The 22065-nt window shown below is 32.8% G+C and overlaps 1 protein-coding gene across 1 annotated transcript in view; it reads right to left on the bottom strand.

Moving 5' to 3' along the window:
- Positions 1 to 22065, bottom strand: part of Cad87a (cadherin 87A) — a 298057-nt gene that overhangs the window by 8054 nt on the left and 267938 nt on the right. Inside the window, exons 5-10 of the mRNA XM_076391323.1 lie at positions 9858 to 9992; positions 3941 to 4133; positions 2367 to 2677; positions 1518 to 1676; positions 1233 to 1420; positions 51 to 213 (exon numbers count right to left, since the gene is read on the bottom strand). Of these exons, the coding sequence (XP_076247438.1) occupies positions 51 to 213; positions 1233 to 1420; positions 1518 to 1676; positions 2367 to 2677; positions 3941 to 4133; positions 9858 to 9992 (1149 nt within the window). The remainder of the gene's footprint in view (positions 1 to 50; positions 214 to 1232; positions 1421 to 1517; positions 1677 to 2366; positions 2678 to 3940; positions 4134 to 9857; positions 9993 to 22065) is intronic.

Raw genomic sequence — 22065 nt, 5'->3', positions numbered from 1 at the left:
ATTTGTATTCATCTTACATGTATAGAAGTATAAAAATTACACACACACACCTTGTAGGTAAGGAAGTACTCAGTCTGTTCTTCATAATCTAAGCAGGGGGAGGTTCCAGGAGTTGGACAAGGAGCAACCGTAATAGTTCCAGTTTTTTTATTTACGGAAAAGTGTTGAGCACCTTGTCCAAGTAATTGATAAGCTATTCCAGCTGTACCGAATCTATAACACAATTTGTTTATTAAAGTTTAATTATGAAGTTCAATTAATATAATCCTCGATTGAGGCATTGAATGCAAAAATGCACTAAGCCACATTTTTTCCGAAGTTGAGTTAGTAGCATTAATTTATTACAAAGCAACCCCATATTTTAGATTGCTTATTTTTCTGAGTAGTGGAGTTAGTCTGTTGTTGTTCTTAATGCCACAATTACGGACACCCAATTTTAAATTACAAATACTTTGATTAAAACCCACTGAGATTAAATATTTATCAAATAAATATGATGTTAATTGTAATCAGGAAACTGAGTGTGACATATACATATTCGCAATTTTAAGCTTAAAGTATCTTTTAATATTATTACTTATGCTGGTTAGAATTGATAGTATTCATTATAGGTACATATAGAATACTGGTAACATGATTAAAATAATTGGAATTAACATTATCAACAATTATTGAGTGCTCGAATGTTATATAATTATTATAGTTCGTAAATACCTATTTAAAATATGTGTTTGAAACAAGATACTTGTAGTATTCTTTTTAATTTTTCATTGTTTATTTTATATGAAAATTTGGTGAAAATAAAAATATTGTGTGAAAATCAGACATCTTTCAAGAGAATATATGCATTGCATACTTAAATAATTACAAAGAATGAAAGCGTAAAGGATTCCACAGACTGATGCGAATTTTCCGCAACGGTAGCCATTTTTTCGTAGTATCCTCTTCGAACTAATATCAGTTCGTATTTCTTTCTTAATCCGTCGCGAATTCACCATAGGCATAGATTCGCTGCCGCTGTGGAAAATCGCGTTGATTTGTGGGGATCTTAAATACAATCACAACCTCCACTTTTATTAGCTGCTAAGAAAAGATTTATCGCTTAATTTCTCACTTGCTTTCATTATTTTTGCACTTCGCGTATTATGAAAGCATATGCTAATCTTTGGCCTCTACATTTGAAAAATGAACATGGTCAACAGTTAATATTGTATCTTGGCAATTTTTCTCACCGTCCGCTGTCGCGATCTTTGGCAGTGATCGTTATAACTGGTGTGCCTGGAGTTGCAGTTTCGTGCACGATAGCCGTGTAAGTGGGACTCTTGAAAGTAGGCGAATTGTCATTCGCATCCGTAATAGAGACAGTTACAGTCGCAGTCGAGGAGAGCTTAGGATTTGTGTGAACTTCTTCCGCAACGACCTAAGAAAGTGCAGAAACACAATTTTATTTTGAGGTCATAGTAGATACTTAACATGTAGATGTACGTAGATCGATAGGATAAAAACCACGGATTTACCAGAATGATGAATTTGCGTTGATTAGGATTCTCATAATCGAGTGAGCCATTTGCGACGCGAATGTTCACAGATGTGCTTCCAGTTGCCATAGTGGGTTCGATGGTAAAGGCACCATCCGTAATGTCTTCTAGACGTAGGGAGAATACGGAGTTCAGGCCCTGTAACAATCCGATATTAGAAGGCTTGCAAGTTCAATGCACTCATAAATATCACATTACATTGCGTCTGTAAAGTTTACAAGCTGATTTATAGTCATGTAAGTTTAAATGCCAGCCATTATCTAAAATATTTAATAACGAAGAAGCCCTAAGAGTTATACTTTTTTCTTTAATACGCCTTGTCAGAGTGATACATCTTGAAATGCAAACATTAATGGCCAATGGTCAATAGCTTACGGATTAAAGGTGCATCTACACCAAAGTTCGCGAATTATTCGCGAAGAGCATGCAAATTAAATGTCCTAGAAATGGTCTATTCGTGAACTGTTCGCTGATGTAGACCACGTTTATTAAAGTTGTTTACAAAATCATAGTTCCATCCTTGTTAATCAAATTTTAAATTATATCGATGAATATTGTGATAAAGCTAGAGAAGAAGCCTTACATCAGTAGGCAAATAAACAAAAAAGATACATTTTGCAAATATCTACATCTAACAGGAAGAATAATGCGTCCTAGGAAAAAGTTATATTCTTAGATGAATCTGTAGAAAATTAAATAATCCTGTATATCAACTTTGGTACTTGTGCAAATAAGATAATAAAACCATTATAGTAGTTTTACATGTTACTTCCTCGAAAAAAATTTGTAAGACTTCACAATGAAATTTCATGCTGTAAGAATACTCACAACATCGGGATCCTTGACGGTCATATCTAAATGTGGTAAAGGCGTGCCATTCGGTACATTCTCCGGAATTTTAATACTGTACTCGCGACGATTAAAAGTAGGTGGCTCATCGTTGACATCCTTTATCGTCACCGTCGCTTCCGCCGTCGAAACCGTCAAGTTGTCGTTACCCGGTATGCCATCGATCAATTCACGTGCTTTTACCTTCAGTGTAAGCACACCCGTCGAATCCTTTAATGCCTCTCTATTTAGCGGCTTTGCCGTTCTTAGCTCGCCGGTTTCGTCGTCCAGAAGAAAATAGTCGAATGGATCTATGCAGATTTTATGAAATTTTTTAAACAGATCATACAGTTAACAATGGTACAGTTCTAATAATATTTTATAATGGAAAAACTAAAATTTAATTTACTAAAGTTGGAACTTGTCAAGTATAGCAGGATCTCTATTCATTGATTTAGGACTAAAAAAGATGAAGTACGTATTTCTTTAAAGACCAATTCTCTAAATTACGTTGGACTGCCATTAAATCATGATTCGAGTTCTACTCTGTCCTACTGTACTGTTATTGATATATGTAGATTGTAGACAATCAAGATTCGATTAATCGTGGTTTTAGTACACGTCATTTTTTTTTTAATCACTTATACGTGAATATGTATAAAGTGAGTGCACCTAATATGGAACGTACACAATATGGAACACCACAAAATATTGATAAATAAGTAATAGATTCTACTGGAAAACATGCAAATTATTCGTTGAAAGGTAAATATTAAAATTTCTAAAAGTACTCAAAACGAATAACGTGGCGTTTCAATCATGTCATACGTGTTTATGTGTAAAAAACATAAAACATTGAATAAAATTTTAAAAATTAATTTGATTCTAATATTAATATTAGATGTTTAATTTACTTATTTAAATGAAGATTTATTTTTGGTAGGAAAATAAACCTTTTTCGGTTTTCTTTATAAATTTTCCAGGTGTGCCATATACGGTTCGATTTTCTTAAATCTTCAATTCTGTTTACTCTTTCTAACATGCTTTAAAATATTTGTTTTCACATATTTAACTATGTATACTTATACATATACACTTTTCCACAGAATTAAAGGATCATTAAATTGTGACGGAAAAGTTGTCGACTTTTGAACTGCTTTAATTTTGTAAAAAAAAATCGTATAACAATCCACCTGATCTCATTTTGAAGGGTGAAATCTCTACTCCTACAAACTGGAAATAAATTTACTCGGAAATCATTCATATTAGAAAATAGAATGTTCTAATAATTTTATAAATTCGAACAACTCTACAGATCTTAATAAATTTTTTGACGATACTTTTTACAATGAATAGGTCTAAGTCTTCCCTTTATTAGACTTAATAAAGTTTAACACATGATTTACTGTCGCCAGTTTATCGCGCTTTAAATGAAAAGTATATCGCCAAGAGGTTAATGGCAGTCAAACATTTTTTCGTCACATTTAATACTACGTATAATTACCAAAAAGATTTGCTATGTTAGACATATGAAATTTTGCATGACAGGAAAGCAAAATGCGACATCAACTCACTGGTGACCAATTCGTAGATCATTTTCCTTGGCATTCCCCTGTCACCATCCCTAGCTTTGACAGTCATAACCAGGGTTCCGATGGGATCGTCTTCTCGCACCACACCCGTTAACGAGTCTAGAAATTCTGGAGGGCTGTTCTGTATGTCTGCCACCTTGATTTCTACTCCCGTGGTTTCATTGTTCAACCCGTCCTGCAAGCATTTCAAATTCATATACGTAAAAGTCATTTGTAGTCCGACCTCGGGGTACCTTCCCGATTATGGCGAGCACCGCAATGTGCTTATTCGTCAACTATTTTAATTGTACCCTGTTCTATGCATGCCTGTTCAATTTTAACGAAAACTCGCCTATGGATTTAAATAAATTAAACCACGGGCGTTATTAAATGAGTTTTTAAACGAAACGCTGTCTTGTGATGCAAAGCGTTGTGTGTTTTAAAAATACAGCGGATGTTATAAGCGGGACTCGGTGTTTTGAGAAGTCAGATTTGAAAACCACGTACTTACAAGACGGAAGACTGATTGTAATCTGTACGATTAAGATTTTGGTTTATAATAAAGTAAGAATTTCTTACGTTACATAATCGTAAGCTTGTTGTCGAGCTTAACACTTAACTTCATTTTTTTAAATGGAATAATTTTTTATTTACCTTTTGATAGAACGTTTTAAGACGAACGCAACAACTATAATTCAAGGTCATTCAAGGTTACTCATAATCAACTGCAATGGAAGATAAATTGTTTTTAACAATCGATGATTTCAGTTTAAGTACGACTTTGTTTTAATTAAATTCAATCAAAAACTAAGTAGATTTTATTCCTTAAAAATAGTTTTACCATGAATTATCAGATAAAATAGGATACTTTTTTTAAATAAAGGTATTAATAAAAAAAATGATCTTTTTCGCTTGTCAAGACATTGGCAAATTAAAACAATGATTAATTTCTACGAATACTGACAACTCAAAATGTTTCTTGTATATTTACTATTTCCAAAAATCTCTCAAAAAGTACTGTTTACGGCTTTGTAGATTACTAAAATCTTCACTTCTTCTGATTAACTACCGAAATTAATGCAAATTGAATACCGCAGTTGTATTTTTTCACGTTAAAGAGCATTTTAAATTGTTACTCGTTTGCCATACTTTTTGAGCAAAACCGACTTTGAAAGAGCTTGATTGAACTAAAAGAAAAGAAGAAATAAGCAACATGCTTCCTGCCTTATTTAATGAAACAATAAAGAAAATAAGATGAAGACAAATTGAAGCAAAGTATTCATGAACTATTTTACATTAAAGTCTATGAGATTTTACCTTATGCTAAATAATTTTCTTTCAAATGCAAGCAAGTTATTAATAATAAAAAGAAATTAAATATAGATACTTCAGAATTCTTAATTTTATTTATAATAATAATTTTAATTATAATTATAATTTAATTTTATTTATAATTGAGTTCTATGCATATAGAAAATTGTCGAAATTCATGATCCACTTTTTCTTAAACTATTGAAGAAATTTCAATTAAATTTTAACAGACAAACAGTACTCTGTTATCTAGTGCTAAGCAAATTGAATACACTATTCTTTTATAAATGTTTTAGAAGTAAATTATATGATGCTTAATAAATTGATAAAAAAGTGATGAATAATTTTTTTCTTCCAAATACAAGTAGAAACCGTTTTCCGAAGTTCTTTATTCTCAATATGTTTAGCTGCTCAAGTTATAAATTTTTTGTTTTGTTATGAAATCAATCAATTATTTAAAATGTATTTTTTCACTGACGTACCTAAGCAAAAGTTTTACATTGCTCAAATATTGTCAATATTTTAATAACATACATACACTGACTACAATTCATAAGTATGTGAAGATATGATAAAGACTGATTAAAACTTAAATATTTTTATTTTAATAAGTTTTTTTAAATGAATTTATCATCAACGAATTTTTTATGCCTTAAAAATTAATACAAGTTGTTTGTTAATAATTTTATCAATGAATGAACGATTAGCAATGAATTAAAAATAATACAGTTTGATCTGACGGAGAAAGTATCAGACGAAATGAATCGTAAAATGCAAGGAAGCTGTCGAGACTCGATAAAAATAGTTATAAACTTATTTAGCATACGTCTGCAAGGAGTTTCAGGAGGAAACATTAAATAAAATAACCCATAAATTATCTCGAATAGGTAATGCCCTCACTGTCTAGTGAAACGGACACAAATACATCACATATTAAAGTAAGTGTACCTACTTATAGATGGTAGCGTACATAAATGTCTTCAGTCACAAGTGTTAAAAATCTTAAAGGATAATTCTACATGCCAAAAGATGACGAAAATGAAGAAAAACGAGATTGTGTTCGAAGCTTCATTTCCAAATTATTAAATCCCCCCAAAGACTTTAAAAAGGTAAAAAAAGCACACCAAGCATATGCATTCCCTTGGAAAATTTACCCAACAGAAACCAATCTCCAACAAAGCATCAATCATTTGAAAAAACCAATTTAAGATATTAGAGCAAACAAATCCACTGAAATTATTGGAAAACACCAATTTCACTAATATAATCTATCAAAACGTTGCCAATATTGTACTCCCAACAAATATTACTTTTAATCTTATTTCAATCGCTATAGTGTGTCTCCCATTAAAAATATTTTTAACGTTATTTGTACATGCTACACGAAAATCATGTTTCACCCTATGGAGTACGCCTTTATTTGTATAACAAGAAATCGACTTACAAAAGTCATTGCTTATGCTACAGTTAGTAGCTTACTTGACCAAGAAATACTTGAAGCTAATTATTGATCGTTTACAGTCGATGTTAAAGAAATGTGGATTAAATATTGATAAAATTTTGATTTTCAAGATCTAAGCATCGAGAACAGGTAATCTGCCGCTCCAGGTACTCCTGCCATCATACATGCTTGCATCTGCGCCTCTACGCGATAGAAGTCCAGGACATCCAACTCTAGGTGAAGCAAATCTTGAAAGTGGCACTTTTCTGGATCGCATCACGAGATTTCAGCAACAGATGCTCCGATTTTTATGAGTCTAGACTTAATCGGAAGATCGTACCAATATTATATTACGATAATGCCATTGAATTTTAGATCTGAGCTACGAATCCAATGATATACACGATTAAAGTTTTTCACACGAAAAACTCCAAACAATGTGCACGGTAGCACCCGCCAAGCATATACTTGATGTCAAGGCACTACCGGACTGCTTGATGTTGAAAATACGCTTAAAATGAGAGTGAATCTGCTTGACTCGACCTATTCTAACTTACTCTACTGACATCGCTGAGTTTGAACTCGTCAATTTAACCCGGCAGTAAAATAACTCTCTAGTCAGACATCTCTCATGAAAATTTCAAACATGTTTGTAAGAATCAATAACTCTGAAACGAACCCTCAAAAGCTCGAATGCAATTCCTATCCAGTTATACTTGATATTCGTCTTAAAAATCACCGCCTAAAATGTCTGGTGTCTGGACCAACAGTTAAGCTAGATTTACACAGATTCGTTTCCGTGCCGACGGCAGTAGTATCTTTCTCTTATTTTTAAATGAAACAGTTTACACTGAACGTTCACTGTTCGTCCAGTGAAATGCCATGGTTTTACAGACACATCAAGTCCATTTCGTTCCGTTTTGTTCCGGTGATATTAAGTATCATTCTCTTGCTTTTGAATGGAGCAGTTTACACTGAATACGTTCCATCCCGTCCCCAGTCGATCCATTGTCACTGAAAGTCAAATATCGCTGGCCAGTGACCTACGGAATGCTTCTTAAAATCGGTTGAGTGGGACCTTTGTTTATGACTCTGCGGAGTTCTCGGGTGGAAACCTCTCGAACAATGCACTCCGCGGGTTCTAAACACTAGTCGTGAAAACAAAGACAGCAATAGGTCATTCAGTACTCAAAATTCCAATTTCTGTATTTTGCATTCAATTTTCATGAACGTGTCACAAATGAATTGCTGATGTTTTCCTGATAAAAACGATACCAAACATGATGTAAATCTGACTATTTTTAACGACTGGTGGATGTTCTATGCTGAGAATATCCTGCCATCCTGCGCACAGGCGAATGCAGAAGCACATCGTCATTTTGTACTTACTTTTCAGTTCAAAGTTGTTAATTATTTTTACATATCACTTGTATGTGTACTTATTGTTTAATATTATTAATACTACTACAACAACCACGTTCGAAAATATTCAAAAAGTTTTATTTCGTCGTCGATCAATCGCCGGTTGGTGTCGGAATCAAACGGCACGGAATGGAACAGAATGGATCCTGTGTAAATAGACCTTTATGCAGGGTGTTTCATGACATGTGGAACTCACTTAGGAAGTTGATTGTATGTTTAAAAACAATGAAAAAGTGCCCTATTTGTCTTCGTTTATGAGATGTAATGAATTTTCTGTTTTAATTATCTTTATAGAAAATACTTGAATTGACATCTGGCATTTGAAAACAAGCGTGCACTCGTCTTGTTATCGATCTGGTTACTCTCTCTATCATTCCTGGTGTTTTTCAAATTTGTTGGAAGCCTTGCTCTATTTTATTTCATATTATTTCAGCATTTTCAATCGATGTTGTGTATACAATAGATTTTAAATGTCCCCACAAATGAAAATCTAATGGATTCAAATCTGGAGAAGCAGCAGGCCATGCAATAGGACCTCCATAACCAATCCATTTATTTGTAAAATGTTGATTTAAAAATTGCCTAGCTACTCGGTTAAAATGTGGCGGATCTCCATGAAGCATGAACCACATATGAAGTTCAATATCGACTGAAACTTCCTCTAATATTTTGTGTAAACGCGTGCTCAAAAATCTACGTACTTTGTGCCTGTTAGTTTTCCATCAAGAAAAAAACTATTGCAGTCTGTGAAAAGAGAGGCCGAAATTTGCTCTGTTTATAAAATTTATTATATCTCATAAGCGAAGACAGATAGGACATATGTTTATGTGACTTTTTTTCATTACTTTTAGATATGTAATCAACTCCCGAAGTGGGTCCTAGATGTTATGAAATACTCTGTACACATATGTATTATTACCTATATTTTATGTATATTATCATTACCAATATAATTATGTATGCATAACTGTATTTTGAACGATCCAAAATCACCTTCTACTATTTAATTGTATTTGTATTGTATACTATCACTCTGGAAACAAAATCGCTTGCATTCTACCGACACAAGAACTGCTGTCTGTACGTGTACCATGTTTCTTGCATATGCTTTGCTGCAGGTTTAAATAGAATGGATGCAAAATTAGGCTAGGTACGCAACAGAACCTTGGGTTATCCTTTGCGAGTCTTTCAGTAATCTTTAATGTTGTTATGTCTATATGCTTGCGCCTTAAGCCAGTGAATTGAGTTGAGAAATGTTGTCGAGTGTCCAGAATTAATAATGAAGCGTTGGAGATTACTCGTCCAAGTAATACCTCCCTTGCTGCTCTCGAGTGTAAAATAGTTTCTTTTAACTAAGACGATAGAACTTTCTTTGCAATTTAAGGAACTTGACATTTAATAAATACAAAATGTTGAGTATTTGGAATCTGTTTAAAATTTTTCGCGAAAACTCAAACATCAGTTTATATGACCAAAGTTTGTTCTGTGTTATGAGTAAACAGCAAAGAGCAAATAACAAAATTTAAGGAATGCAAGATTTTGATGTGATTTAAAATGGAATGACTCGTAAACGTAAGCAGTAGTAATCATTCGTGTGGTGGTTCATTACAAGGCAAGTTGCATCTTATTCGAATTTATGACACGGCGGGTATTACAGTTGCACGGCTTGTCATGAATAAATTTATTCACGGTGCCGTTGAGTGAAGCCAGCAGCATAATTAAAATCAATTTTCAAGCTCTACTCACGCTCGCTCTGAGTAGCAGTTGATAAAAGGGCCTCTCCTTGTAGTCTAGTGGCTGTCGCAACACCAGGGCGCCCACGTACGTGTTCTGGGTTCTTTCCACAGTAACTATACCGAACTTCTCGCAAGCGTCCAGAAACTGTAACAGAATAGAAACAGGATATTGAGTATGCATCGATCTACTACATTGACAATCTCGATCTGCCTTGTACGTATGTACAGTATCGTCACTTCGGTAGCTGAAATCTTTTGTCGTTAAATAAAATATTAGTAGAACGAATATAATGAAAGTGCTGCGCTGACTCAAGGTTTATGTACCCATGAATAATAAAAATGGCCGGTTTGTTAGTCTTTTCTAGTCAAATATTAGTTAAATTCAGTGGCGTAGATGGGGGGTAGAGGTGGGTGGGGTGTCCGCTTCGGGCAGCACTTTTTACGTGAGACAATTTTATTTTTCGACGTTTGTTTTATTTATATTACCTTAATAATTTTTATTATTTAATTAATAATTAGTTTTTACCAACTATAATTGTAACTGAAATAAATAATTCTCTAATTTCTCTATCATACTGTAGTCCGATCAATCCACGATTTTGCTAACAGAAAAAGAAAAAAAAAAATAACATTATAGAATGTTAGAGTTAAAGTTTTACTCTTCAAAAATAAATATGGTGCTTAAATTTATTTTCTTATACTTAGTATTGACTTTTTGTAGTGTTTTTAATGTGTATTGAGAAGGGCGGCAAGCTCAGGGATCGCCACGGGTGGCAGAAGCTCTTGCTGCGCGGCTGGTTCAATTTTATTCATCATTTTATTCATCATTTTATTCATATTTGTACTCTTTACTATTTTTATTGCATGACCTGTAAGTATTAAACAATTCTTAAAAATATAACTATTTTAAAATTACTACTGTTTTTCTATTGTAACAGTAGAACTTCCTGTATTTGAATTAATAGGGATACAAAACTATTCATATAAGAGAACTTTGGCATAACAGAACAGCAAGTGTTTATCATTTAACGTGGTAAAAGAAAAAGTATTTAGAACTTTAAAGACAAGGAAGAGAAAATACCTGCAAAATGAAAGAAGTTCTTTTATATAAGGTGTTTCAGAACTGTTGGTACAAGCAGAAAGAAAGTGATTCTATGTGAAAACATAAGTCGACAACGTGTAATGAAATCTTTTGATAACATGCTTTGTTTAGAAAAAAATTAACTTAAATATAAACTGAGTACGTGTGTATCGAAGTATAGTTTTAGGCATTGGAGGAGTAAACAGAGAAAGGAGGATATTTCTAGTTCACTTTGTTTCCCTTATCTTGTGTACCCTTCAAGCATTCAAAACTGTACTTCCGTACGTTTGAACCCAATCGTAATTCAAATTCGGTTTCTTATTCTGTTCAAATGGAACGAAATTTAAGAGCTGACAAGACTTTTGCAGTCATTGAGGCCTTTGTCTCTGTGAGGATACCATCTCTCTTCCTGTGTGTATTTTCGAGTAGCTCGTAATGTTAGTCGTGTGTTTCGTTATTAAGTTTGGAAATGTAATTATTATACTATACGTAGTATATTGCTAAATATTAAGGATACTAGTATATAATATAACATAATAGTATATAATAATACATACTTACATAGATATGGTTAGTGTTAGCGTAAAGTTCATGTTACCGCATATCACGAACTGTCGAGAACTCAGAAGCTGTCAGTAAGTTTGATTGGCTTTCGAGAAAAGTACATAAAGATGGCGTAGATGCATTTCCCTTCTTCGCCGAATAGATCACATCCATTACTACTACATATTTGTAGCGAGCCGAGCGCTTCTCTCGTTCTTATTTCGTCTCACTGATATCTTCTGAGCTCCCAACAGTCGATGTATAGTCGATGACGGGATATAGCGATTCCAGTAAAATAGTAAGATATTAGTCTTTCACATTTTTAACAGATACAAACCAATGTATTTTTTTCTGAATAGCAAAAGGAGTAAACAAGTCTTAGTTCTATGAGATTCATTGTTCAACAAGTTATTATCATCAGCACAGCATTAATGATTAATCAAATATTACAAGTAGTAAAGAAACACATTTCAGTGTAGAGGATGTTAAATGATGAGTTTTAGCAACTTTTACATAATTAAATACTACGTAATTAATTGACAATGCTGTATTGATGATAACACTCCTTTTATAATTCCTGAGGCTCCAAATTGGATGGAATCAGGAAAAAATACGTTGGTTTGTACCTGAGTCCCCGGTTTGTCAACGCAACATCGATTGTTGGAAGTGTGAAGGACCGATATCCTACTGTTTCACTGGAATCACTATATCCTGCCGTCGATTATACTTAGAGGGTGATTCTTTTCCCAGCGAACTCAAAACTGTGTCGCGCTGTTTAAACAACGCAGCGATAACTCAGTGTCTATACAATACATAATCTGTTGAGATGTCTTTCACTGGTACATAGATTTCGTCCATGTGGAAATTGTTGTGTATGCACATTTTATGTGTACATACGTAGACATATGTGAAGTGAAAATAAAAGTTTGTTGACAGATTACTTATCTGTATTTGAGAGCCAAACTAACCCAAGTCGTTTTCTGTTATTTTTCGGGAGAGCTGAAAAATAAATGCGATTATCCATTTCTTAACATAGTATTCGAAGTAGTTTACATTATTTTTCTTTCATATATAACGTAACTTAACCAAATACCTGTTATTCTAATAAAATGAAGAAAAAGGAATAAAATTCTGTTAAAAACTCGATTTTGAAAAAATGGACTTGAGTTAGTCTGGCTTTTAGATATAGATATCTGTATATGGTGTTATGGCCACAGCATTTAGGTCACAGCACTACCTTCGAGTCTAATGGCGAGAGAATTATCCTGTACAAAAAGGTTTAAGAGTTATTTACTTTAACTTAAACGAAAATTATAACATTGAAGACAGTAATTCTTTAATGTTGGTTACCATTATTTTTATTCATTTAACGAGTAGGTACTATAATATCCATCCTTTAAGTTCTGAATCCTTGTTTACTGTCTTCTATCCAATATTTACAATAAAATGAAGTGAAAGTAATATTTGTTTGTACATATATAATTAATACAACGTTCGAAAAGTGTAACTTCTAAGGATCGCACAATATTGGCAACATTGCCAATATTTTTGAATATTGACAATTGAGCGAACAGATTATTGAGCGTGCTGAGTCTGTATTGAAGGAATGAGGATTGAATATTCATGAAACTTTTATATTTTGTAACTCAAACGTTTAGACTGAAGAGGATTGACAAAATTATTGTCAAATTGAATTAGCAATACTATTGTTAATAATATTGATCGTGTGCGGGCCCTTTTTTAGGTAATGGATATTCGAATATTGAAGCTGCTGTGCTTGAATGTATGAAGATGGAGTACACAAGTAAATTTTTGAAGTTTAATAGTGAAGTGAAACGAGTTAGGGTGCAAACCATGGATCTAAAGGATGGAGCATTAAGTGGACTTTTAGACAAGGGGGAGAAGCCGACCTGTTACAGCGGAGAGTAGCGTCCGCCATATGCATGTGGGCAACACGCAGTGCACACTACAGCCGAATTTAAGTATTAATACTAGTCGCGTGATTTAAAATTTGAAGTTACTTAGTAACGCGTATCGCCATTACTGTATATTGGTCTCATAAAACGATATTGTAATATACACTACTTTAGTTTGCGTTTTTTTTTAACATTATTCAATTATTGTTTTGGGACACGTAATTGTAGTATTAGAAATAAAGTATTATACAATGTGAAAAACGAGTGCTATACGTACGGAAAATACAGTGCAGTGTAATCCCTGTTAATTTAATACCTCAGTGCATTCAGTATTAATTTTTCTCCTTGTATTTTCTGGAAAGTGATATCTCTAAAGCTAATTTATTTAATTTTATTGCATCTTTTATTACACTTGGATTAGAAGGGGCCAGCGTTCGTATTTTTATCCTCGTTTCATTTGGCCTGTCAAATCATTCTCAAATTTAAAATAACTTCATGATATGCCATAGGCGGCACCACTTATCGTCCACAGGCAAATAGCAGCGGCGATCACTCCGCCCTTTCGTTTATGACTCCCTCTCACATGGAAAGTCCCATCCTTTAGATTCATGGTGCAAATACATTACTATCATGTGAAATCACGTTACATATTATGGTATAATTGTTTCATATTATACCAAAACAGGTCTAAAGCAAGGGAAAAATCTCGGTTTATACTATGGTTCTGCTATAGTATGTAACGTGAGTCCACGTGACGTGACAGTAGTGTTTTCGCACCTTTAACTACATGTATGCAGATACAGCAGTGTAACATTTTCTAATTCAACGAATGATCTCTGTCATCACACACTAATATCAATTTTTATATATACTTTGTTAAATATTACTTACGAAATATATTTTAAGATACAGAATATTACTACTGAATATTAAAAGTTTCTCGAAAAGAAGAAACAATTTGTTTTTAATGAAACCAACTCAATATCGAAACATGATAAGATCAATACACGTATACACATTCAAATATAAGTACGCAAATATATAATAATCTATTTGTCTTAAAGATTTCAAAACATATGAATAAAGGTAGAAAAGATAAAACGCGTCAAAATGTTTGACTCGAAATAGCGGTATTCTAATATTGAATATCTAGAAAATTACCAAAGGAAATTCAAGGAACATAATTATTCTATCAACGCTGGATGCTTATCTAAATAACGAGACAAATGAATGTCTAATTTTACTAAATCGTTTAGGAGAAGAATTTGTTACTGAGATCTCGCAGTGTTTCGTATCGCGTGCACTTACCCTACTGTCTGACGGAATAAATATAAATGTTAGTTAAATTTAACGACTCTGCATCAATAGGATCGTTGCTTTATGCATGGCGAAAGGGAACATTGAAGTTGCTTGTCGTAAAGGTAGCGAACCATTAGTTAAAAGGTTTTACAGTTTTATTGGTCGTCTAGCAGCGTCTGTGAATTTATCGAGCGAATATGACGTAGGGTGGGTATGCGTTATACGTGCTAATATTCTAGCCACATCTTCCGGGTGTCTCGGACAACTGGCAAGGGTAGATAATTTTCACGTATCCTGGTGATAAACGTGTCGGCTATTTTTCGAACAAAATGCCCGATATAATACGTGCTATTTTTCTCGCAATTTGATCACCTAAAAGCTCTGCACAGTATGCTACGTTATCGATCTTAAAAGACGATATGAACGGTTTCACGCAGCGTATATTTCGAAAGCCGCTGCGCTATAAAACGTTCTGCGAATAGGAAAGTTGACAAGTCGTGATATACTGTCGTTTTATTGGGAATTCTGAACTTATTATGATAGGTCAGACATATAACAATGGTTGTGAGCAGATTTCTTTTGAAAGAATGTTAATTAAAATATCGTTTTAATTAAAATGTCATGAACTTCTAGCTTGGAATGTTTAATACATACTGTATCTCTAAACAATTTTACTAAAATTCATAGTATAGACAACGGAACAGAATTGAGCTTTAGTAGAATAATCTCGTATGCAAATAATTATTTAAGTACTTATATCTTTATTTTATTTGTTACCTAAGCGGAGTTATCGACATACAGACTGTTTCTGAATAGCAAGACATAACATTAAGACTTCTTTCAGATTGATTCCGGAATTGCGATTTACGTCTATGTTTTTCTTTGTTTTTCCAATCATAAACAACGAAGAGACAGACATGATTGCAACAAATTCGCGCGTCAAAATATCGCTTAATTTTTCAGGCTTTTCCGATAATAATTGTAGAAAAAAATAGTTCCAGCAAAAATTAGTCAGCTTCAAATAAGTTACAAATTTTGCGATATTAAAAATTTCCAAAAAACTTTTTTTCAAGAAAGAATTAAGTTGACCTTTGGCTTTTAAATGGGATCATATACTTTTGATTTCATATTGTTGTAAATGATTTCAAGACGAATTCAACTACCTAATACATCATTCTTGATCATGATACACGTTTTTGACTAAAGACTTTTCTGAGCAAATGGATGAAGTTAAAGTTTTATCTATTTAGCTTCTACATCAAAGAAATTATAAAAAAGGAAAGTGAATAAAAAAATTGAGTTCATCCGATTAGTACCATAAGAAAATAAAAGGGAACTTTCCATGCATTATTTGAAGAATTTTTAATGATGTACAACATTTAATAATAAAGAACAAAATAAATATGCGTGCCAGTACATTACCAAGAGAGAAATTATCGGTAATATTGAGGTACAGATATAAAATAGTCGGTCAAAATTTATGTATGTACGTATGAATATTTCTGGCTATTCTGCAAATATGCCATAATTCCGACATTTTCTGAACATGTTCAAGTAAATTATAACATCTTCGAGTAATAGGCATACTCCGACATAGAATTTGTATAGGTCAAAAAATAGATATTATTGTACACAGATAAAATAATGAATGAAAACAACAATAATATATTTAATTCTTCCTAAATTTGATATTTTTCCACACGTATATTGAAAAAATGAATTTTGCCAGTTTTTTCAAATCCACGCCATCATTTATTTCTATTTTTCATCATTCGCATCGATTTTTTAAAAAAGCTACCGCTGGCGGCCAACCGATCGAGGATACATAAAATTCGTATCGCAATTCTGCAATTGCCGCGAAAACGTTGTCATCTTTTTTTTTAATGGTTTTTCATTCGCATCGATTTCTGAAAAAAAGCTGCCGCTGATTGCCAACCGGTCGAGGATCCACAAAGTTCATATCGGGATTCTGTATCTCACAAGAATCGCTGTGTGAATGATCCCATTGAAGTACATGTACGGTTGGTATCTATCATATGTGATTTATACGTGAATCACGATTCACGAATCGCCGTGTAAAAGATCTCTAAGAGGTGATTCTAGACAGAAAAATAAAACGAAAATCAAGAATAATGATTTCGCGTTTGAGGCTTCGTTTATTAGTTATAAGCATCTAAAACTCTGGTGGAAATCGCCAGAAATGAGCCTGCGCAGAGATCTCAACCAGTGGTTGTCCGCACGACAGTGTAGGTCACTCATCGTCGAACAGCTTGCGGCAGGACTACACTGCCTACAGACAACCACTGCTCGAGGCCTGCGTTTTGGTCTCTAGAAACATACATATATGAAAGAATAAGGGGTGCTAACGTCATTATTTTATACATATACGCCTTCTCGGTTGTACAACACATCCTGCTACAGCCTGTGTATAGATTTGTTTGAATCGTTACCAAGAAATACGTACTAGCACGAGATATTTCACAAAATGTCATTGTTTAATTTCTAGATTCATTCCTCAGAATTTCATACAACTCTCTGAGAATCACACCGAAGAGTCTCCTTTTAATAGTAAGTTGGAAAGTGAAAATATTTAGACAATCCGAAAGATCGCTCGAAGCTCGTATTTGAATAGCGTTTGAGTTTCAAGAGCGAGAGAGTAAGCTTCATTTTAAATTGGCCTTCTCTTTTGACTTTCCGAAGCTGTCTGAAGTGGTCCGAAATACAGAGTTCACGTACAAGCAGCTGGTTCGGTAGTGTGTTTAATGGAGGGGAAATTTCTAGCAATACGCGTCGCCAATTTGGGTATCACAGATTGCGATTCCAGATCGGTAGCGTTTTTAATTAGTCGCCGCCTCGTTTGCACAAGCCCAGCTAAACTTGTCACGTATTTTACTCTGTTTTATCGATAACTCAGCAAAAAGTAATGCTGAGACATGGGTTTACGGGAGCTAACTTTTCGTTCTTACATGAGAAGTTTTTGACCTGGGAAAGGGTTCATTCAAAAGAAAGGAGTTCAATGGAGCGCAGTCAACTCGTGATTTCGTTCAAAAGATTCTCTAAATTACATAAAATTGCTTGGATTTCACGACTGTGAACAGTCGACTTTTATTCTACTTTATAACACTCGTATTGTTAAATATCAGTAGAATCTCGTTAAATCACGAGTTGACTGCGCTCCATTGAATTTTTTTTCTTACGAATGAACCCTTTCACGGCTCAAAAGTTTTTCATATAAGGACGAAAAGTTAGCTCTCGTAAACCCATATTTTTTCCAAATTTTGTCGGTAGTTGTCACCTCTCTGCAATATCCTACTCTACTCCCTGAAGTATACATATGGAGTTGGACTATCTAATCGGAAGAAAAAGGTTTGATTTTTATCATCAAAAAGACATCATATTCTGAACTCTATACATATTTTTTTAGATATATATAAGTCACACTTTATAAAAATGAAGCTTCATTCTATACATGTTAAAATACAGAATTCTTAAGTAACTTGACCAATTTAAATTCTGTGTTTAGATGTAACACAGATCTTGTAGAAATAACATTGAATTCATTTTTCATAAATCTGAACATTTCATCCCACGTTTTTGGTAGCAAGTATTAGTAGATATTATGCAACCAAAGAGGAAGTATGAAATATGAAATACGAAGTTGTGCGCTTTCACGTAGGATAGCAGCTTTTTAAAGACATTTACGTATTCAGTAGTCTGTTTAGCACAGACAGTCTGTTTAATTCAGATAATTCAGAGATGAATTTTCTACCATGAGAGTTTATATTGTCATATTAATATATTACAGGAGATATAGCGCAGGAAAATATGCAGCGCGTCGTATTAAATAGTCAAATGTTCCGAGATTAATTTCGCAGACACTACATCAGGGGAGCCCGGATTTATCTTGTGACAATTAATCTTTTCCCATGGACGACTAAAACGCACACGAAAGAAAGAGATTAGTAAGGAACTTCGTCATAAATTTATGAAGAAAATAATATTCTCTTAATGGAACCGAAACAATTATGCTTATTTCTAAAGTGGAATTAAGGAAAGTTACTTTAAAAGGACACATATTTATAATGAAATACCTTAAACTTAATCCGTTCATCATCCTGAAACGTGTCAATAATTTTAAAAGAAGAAGATCTAATAATAAGTCAAATATCGGAAAGAAGGAATTTATATGCGTAATAATGTCTACAAAATAATAGAATATTAAATCACTTAATGAAACCAATACTTCTACCTTTAACATTAAACACTATTCGGTTAATAGTTATTTTGTGTTTACTTTTGGTAAGAATCAACTATTTCTATTTCGTTCGAGGTAAGAAATTAGTGTCTATGTAAAAGATAAATCATATTATGGATTTTTTGAAATTGTACTTATTGATAAAGGAAAGAAGGATGGTAAAAAAAAATCTTTTCATGAAATATAAATAACTTTACCTTTAACATTTTATTTTATATCCTTCTTTGTTTTTTTGTAGAATCACCGTTTACTTGTATTACCGGTTACGTGACACCTTGTCTTACAACATTATTTGAAACAATATTTTATAGTTTTGTACAGTTATTTGACCTGGTAATTGAAAGTGTAAAAATTGTAAAGTAATTAAACGTGTCAGAGAGCAGTTTTTCGTAATTATTAAACAGTGTTACTATTGGCATAATTGTCTATTATTATTTATATTATTATAACTACAACTGTCTACATGAAGAAATAAATCAGACTATGTCAATCGCTCTATCGCTCTCGTTTTAGTTATAACTATTGTATGGAACACCTAGCAGAATGTAGATAATTTAATGAAATCGTGTAAATTATGGAAGTTTGGTATTCTGTTAGATGTCTAGAACAAAGGTGTACACTGTATCCTAACTCTACATTTGCGAAGGAGTACGCGAAGGATATTCCTGCATTTTTCATCTCGTGCTGCACAATGAATTTAGGATAATAGACTTCTGGTGCAAGTTTAAGCCACCACGCTACTAGAGAGAAGGTAATGCATAAAATAGTATTACGTTAGTAACCAGTAATATTTAGGTTGAATTAATGAACTTTTTCTTTGAAGATGTTCTCTCTGCATGAACTAACTCAAGCTGAACATTAAGAAAAGGAGCTGGATTATGGAATATTTCTCTAGCAAAATATTAACATTCGTCGATTAACTCGTTGACAATTGAAATCACGAAATGCAAGCATTATTGTGTGGATGAACAGAAATAAACTTAGTGGACTTTTCTTTAAGGAGATGAATACACAACATTGTCGGCACAGATATCATTTTTCCATATGGAGCACATGAGAAATTGTAACATTGTACGTTGCGACACAATGTTCTAAAACACTCTTTAAACACGAAAGAATAGGTACCTACATGCAATCGTAAAAGTGTTTTAATTATTGAGAACAAGTTACCTTATTAATGGTTAAAATTTTTCTTTATTACTTCTTTTATAAATACGAAATATTAAAAAAAGATTAAATTATTTACCTAAATAAAATAAAGATTTCAAAAATGTTTTATTAGTGTCTCAATCTTAGATTGCATTGTGCAAATTTATTATATTATTTATTTTGAACACGTATTACTGAGAACTGTCAAAATGTTTCAGATATTAATCATCCGATGCAGAGTAAAATGTTACTACAGAGATAGAATATTCAGCATCATTTTATTTGCAATAAAAATCAGGCCAATAGTTAACAGTCAGTCTTAGAGCTCTTTCACGCGATGATACTTGTATCGTGATACACATATACGATACGTGTTCGATAGCATGTACACTCATGCGACACCGTATCCGTATAACAAATAACTTCTCGTTAGGAAAATAGATAAAATTGAATTTTTGTACGCGTGTTTTTCACATAAAAATGTTGCAGCCACCACCGTGTAAATGTAACAATTTGTTTTGTTAACTTTATTGTTTTGTTAACTTTTTTTTGATTTGTTAACAATTCTATGGATTGTTAGCCTCTTAAGTATGAAAAATGTAGGTATCGCCGTACTGTATCTCAAGTATCGTTATGTAAAATAGCTCTTACAGGAATAGCCCCAACACTGTATAATCGTAATTTCCATACAGTCTGTGACTAATTTTAAATGACCAAATGATAGGCTGTCTTAGGACTGTGTTAGGCTGTGTTGTCTGTTAACTTCAAAGTTATCGTGAAGTTATATTATAAAAAAGGTAACAAAGTATTAAACTACAGAACCGTAGTTGATGGTGAAATTTTTAACTCCAATATCATTAGCAGATTAAATAGAATCTTGCTAAATAGAATTTTTAAAGATTGTAGATATTTCTGATTCTTATGTAAAATTACTGTAGTTGAATCATTTTTATAGACACAACATTCTATGCAAGTATCCTTAAGGACTTAGTTACTTCGTGACACCAGAAATTAAGCAATCGGAAATAGTTAAAACTTTTATTTCTTCGCCGCCAAAAAGCCGTATCAGAACACTGTACGACGTTAGGCATACACATCACATTTTGTTGATTATAGAGATTTTAAATCTGATACAAAAAAGCACAGCAAAATTTCAATATTTGTAAAATATTTAAGTGTATGCACCTTCCGTATGTGTAAGTGAATAATTGAAAATTTTTAGATGAAATACTAGATACCTTTTTTTTATCTTCTCAGATAGAAATGTGATTTCTTATATTCTCTTGTAATACGTTATGGGCAATAAACCTGACATTTAAGCACAGAAATGCAAAATGTTTTAGTGAGAGTCCATTAGAGTGTAAAATATAACAATCTATGGAAGTCAAGTTTATTTTAGCTGACGTTAATTTTATAATAATAATTGTCGGAAGAATAAAATAATTACTTAACATAAGAATGAAATTGTTTACAATAGATGCTATAGGAACTGAAATTAAGTACATGCTGTACGAATTTGTAATAAAAAAAAGTGTTTAATAATTTGTAGACATTAGAAAATATCTACGTTTTATACGGTCTTCATTAATATCTCTTACATGATTCGTTAAACATAAAATTGTGTGAAAATTCAGTTCATGCTCTATTTTAAGTACAGAAGGATATATTCATTCACACAAGATGAAAAGAAGCTTGTATTAATTTAATAAAGTTATAAGGATGAAAGAGTGTAATTTATGTTATCAAGATACACGTTATTTGATATCAGTCCATCTATATTTAACGATCTTGCTATTCGACGTTGCATCTTATCTGCGTCAGGTCACATTAAAATACAGACACACGTTTTTTCATGAGCCCAATTTATTTATTTCTATTTAAGTAATTTATTACTTATTTATTAAAATTAACTTTCTACAGTTTTCAAAAAATTCAATACGAAGAGATATTCAATGGGTTCTACACTGAATATACT

The sequence above is a fragment of the Calliopsis andreniformis genome, chromosome 2 (genome assembly GCF_051401765.1).
Source record: "Calliopsis andreniformis isolate RMS-2024a chromosome 2, iyCalAndr_principal, whole genome shotgun sequence".
Lineage (NCBI taxonomy): Eukaryota > Metazoa > Arthropoda > Insecta > Hymenoptera > Andrenidae > Calliopsis > Calliopsis andreniformis.
Note: the sequence above shows the minus strand (reverse complement) of the source record. Positions and strands in the feature narration are given on the sequence as shown.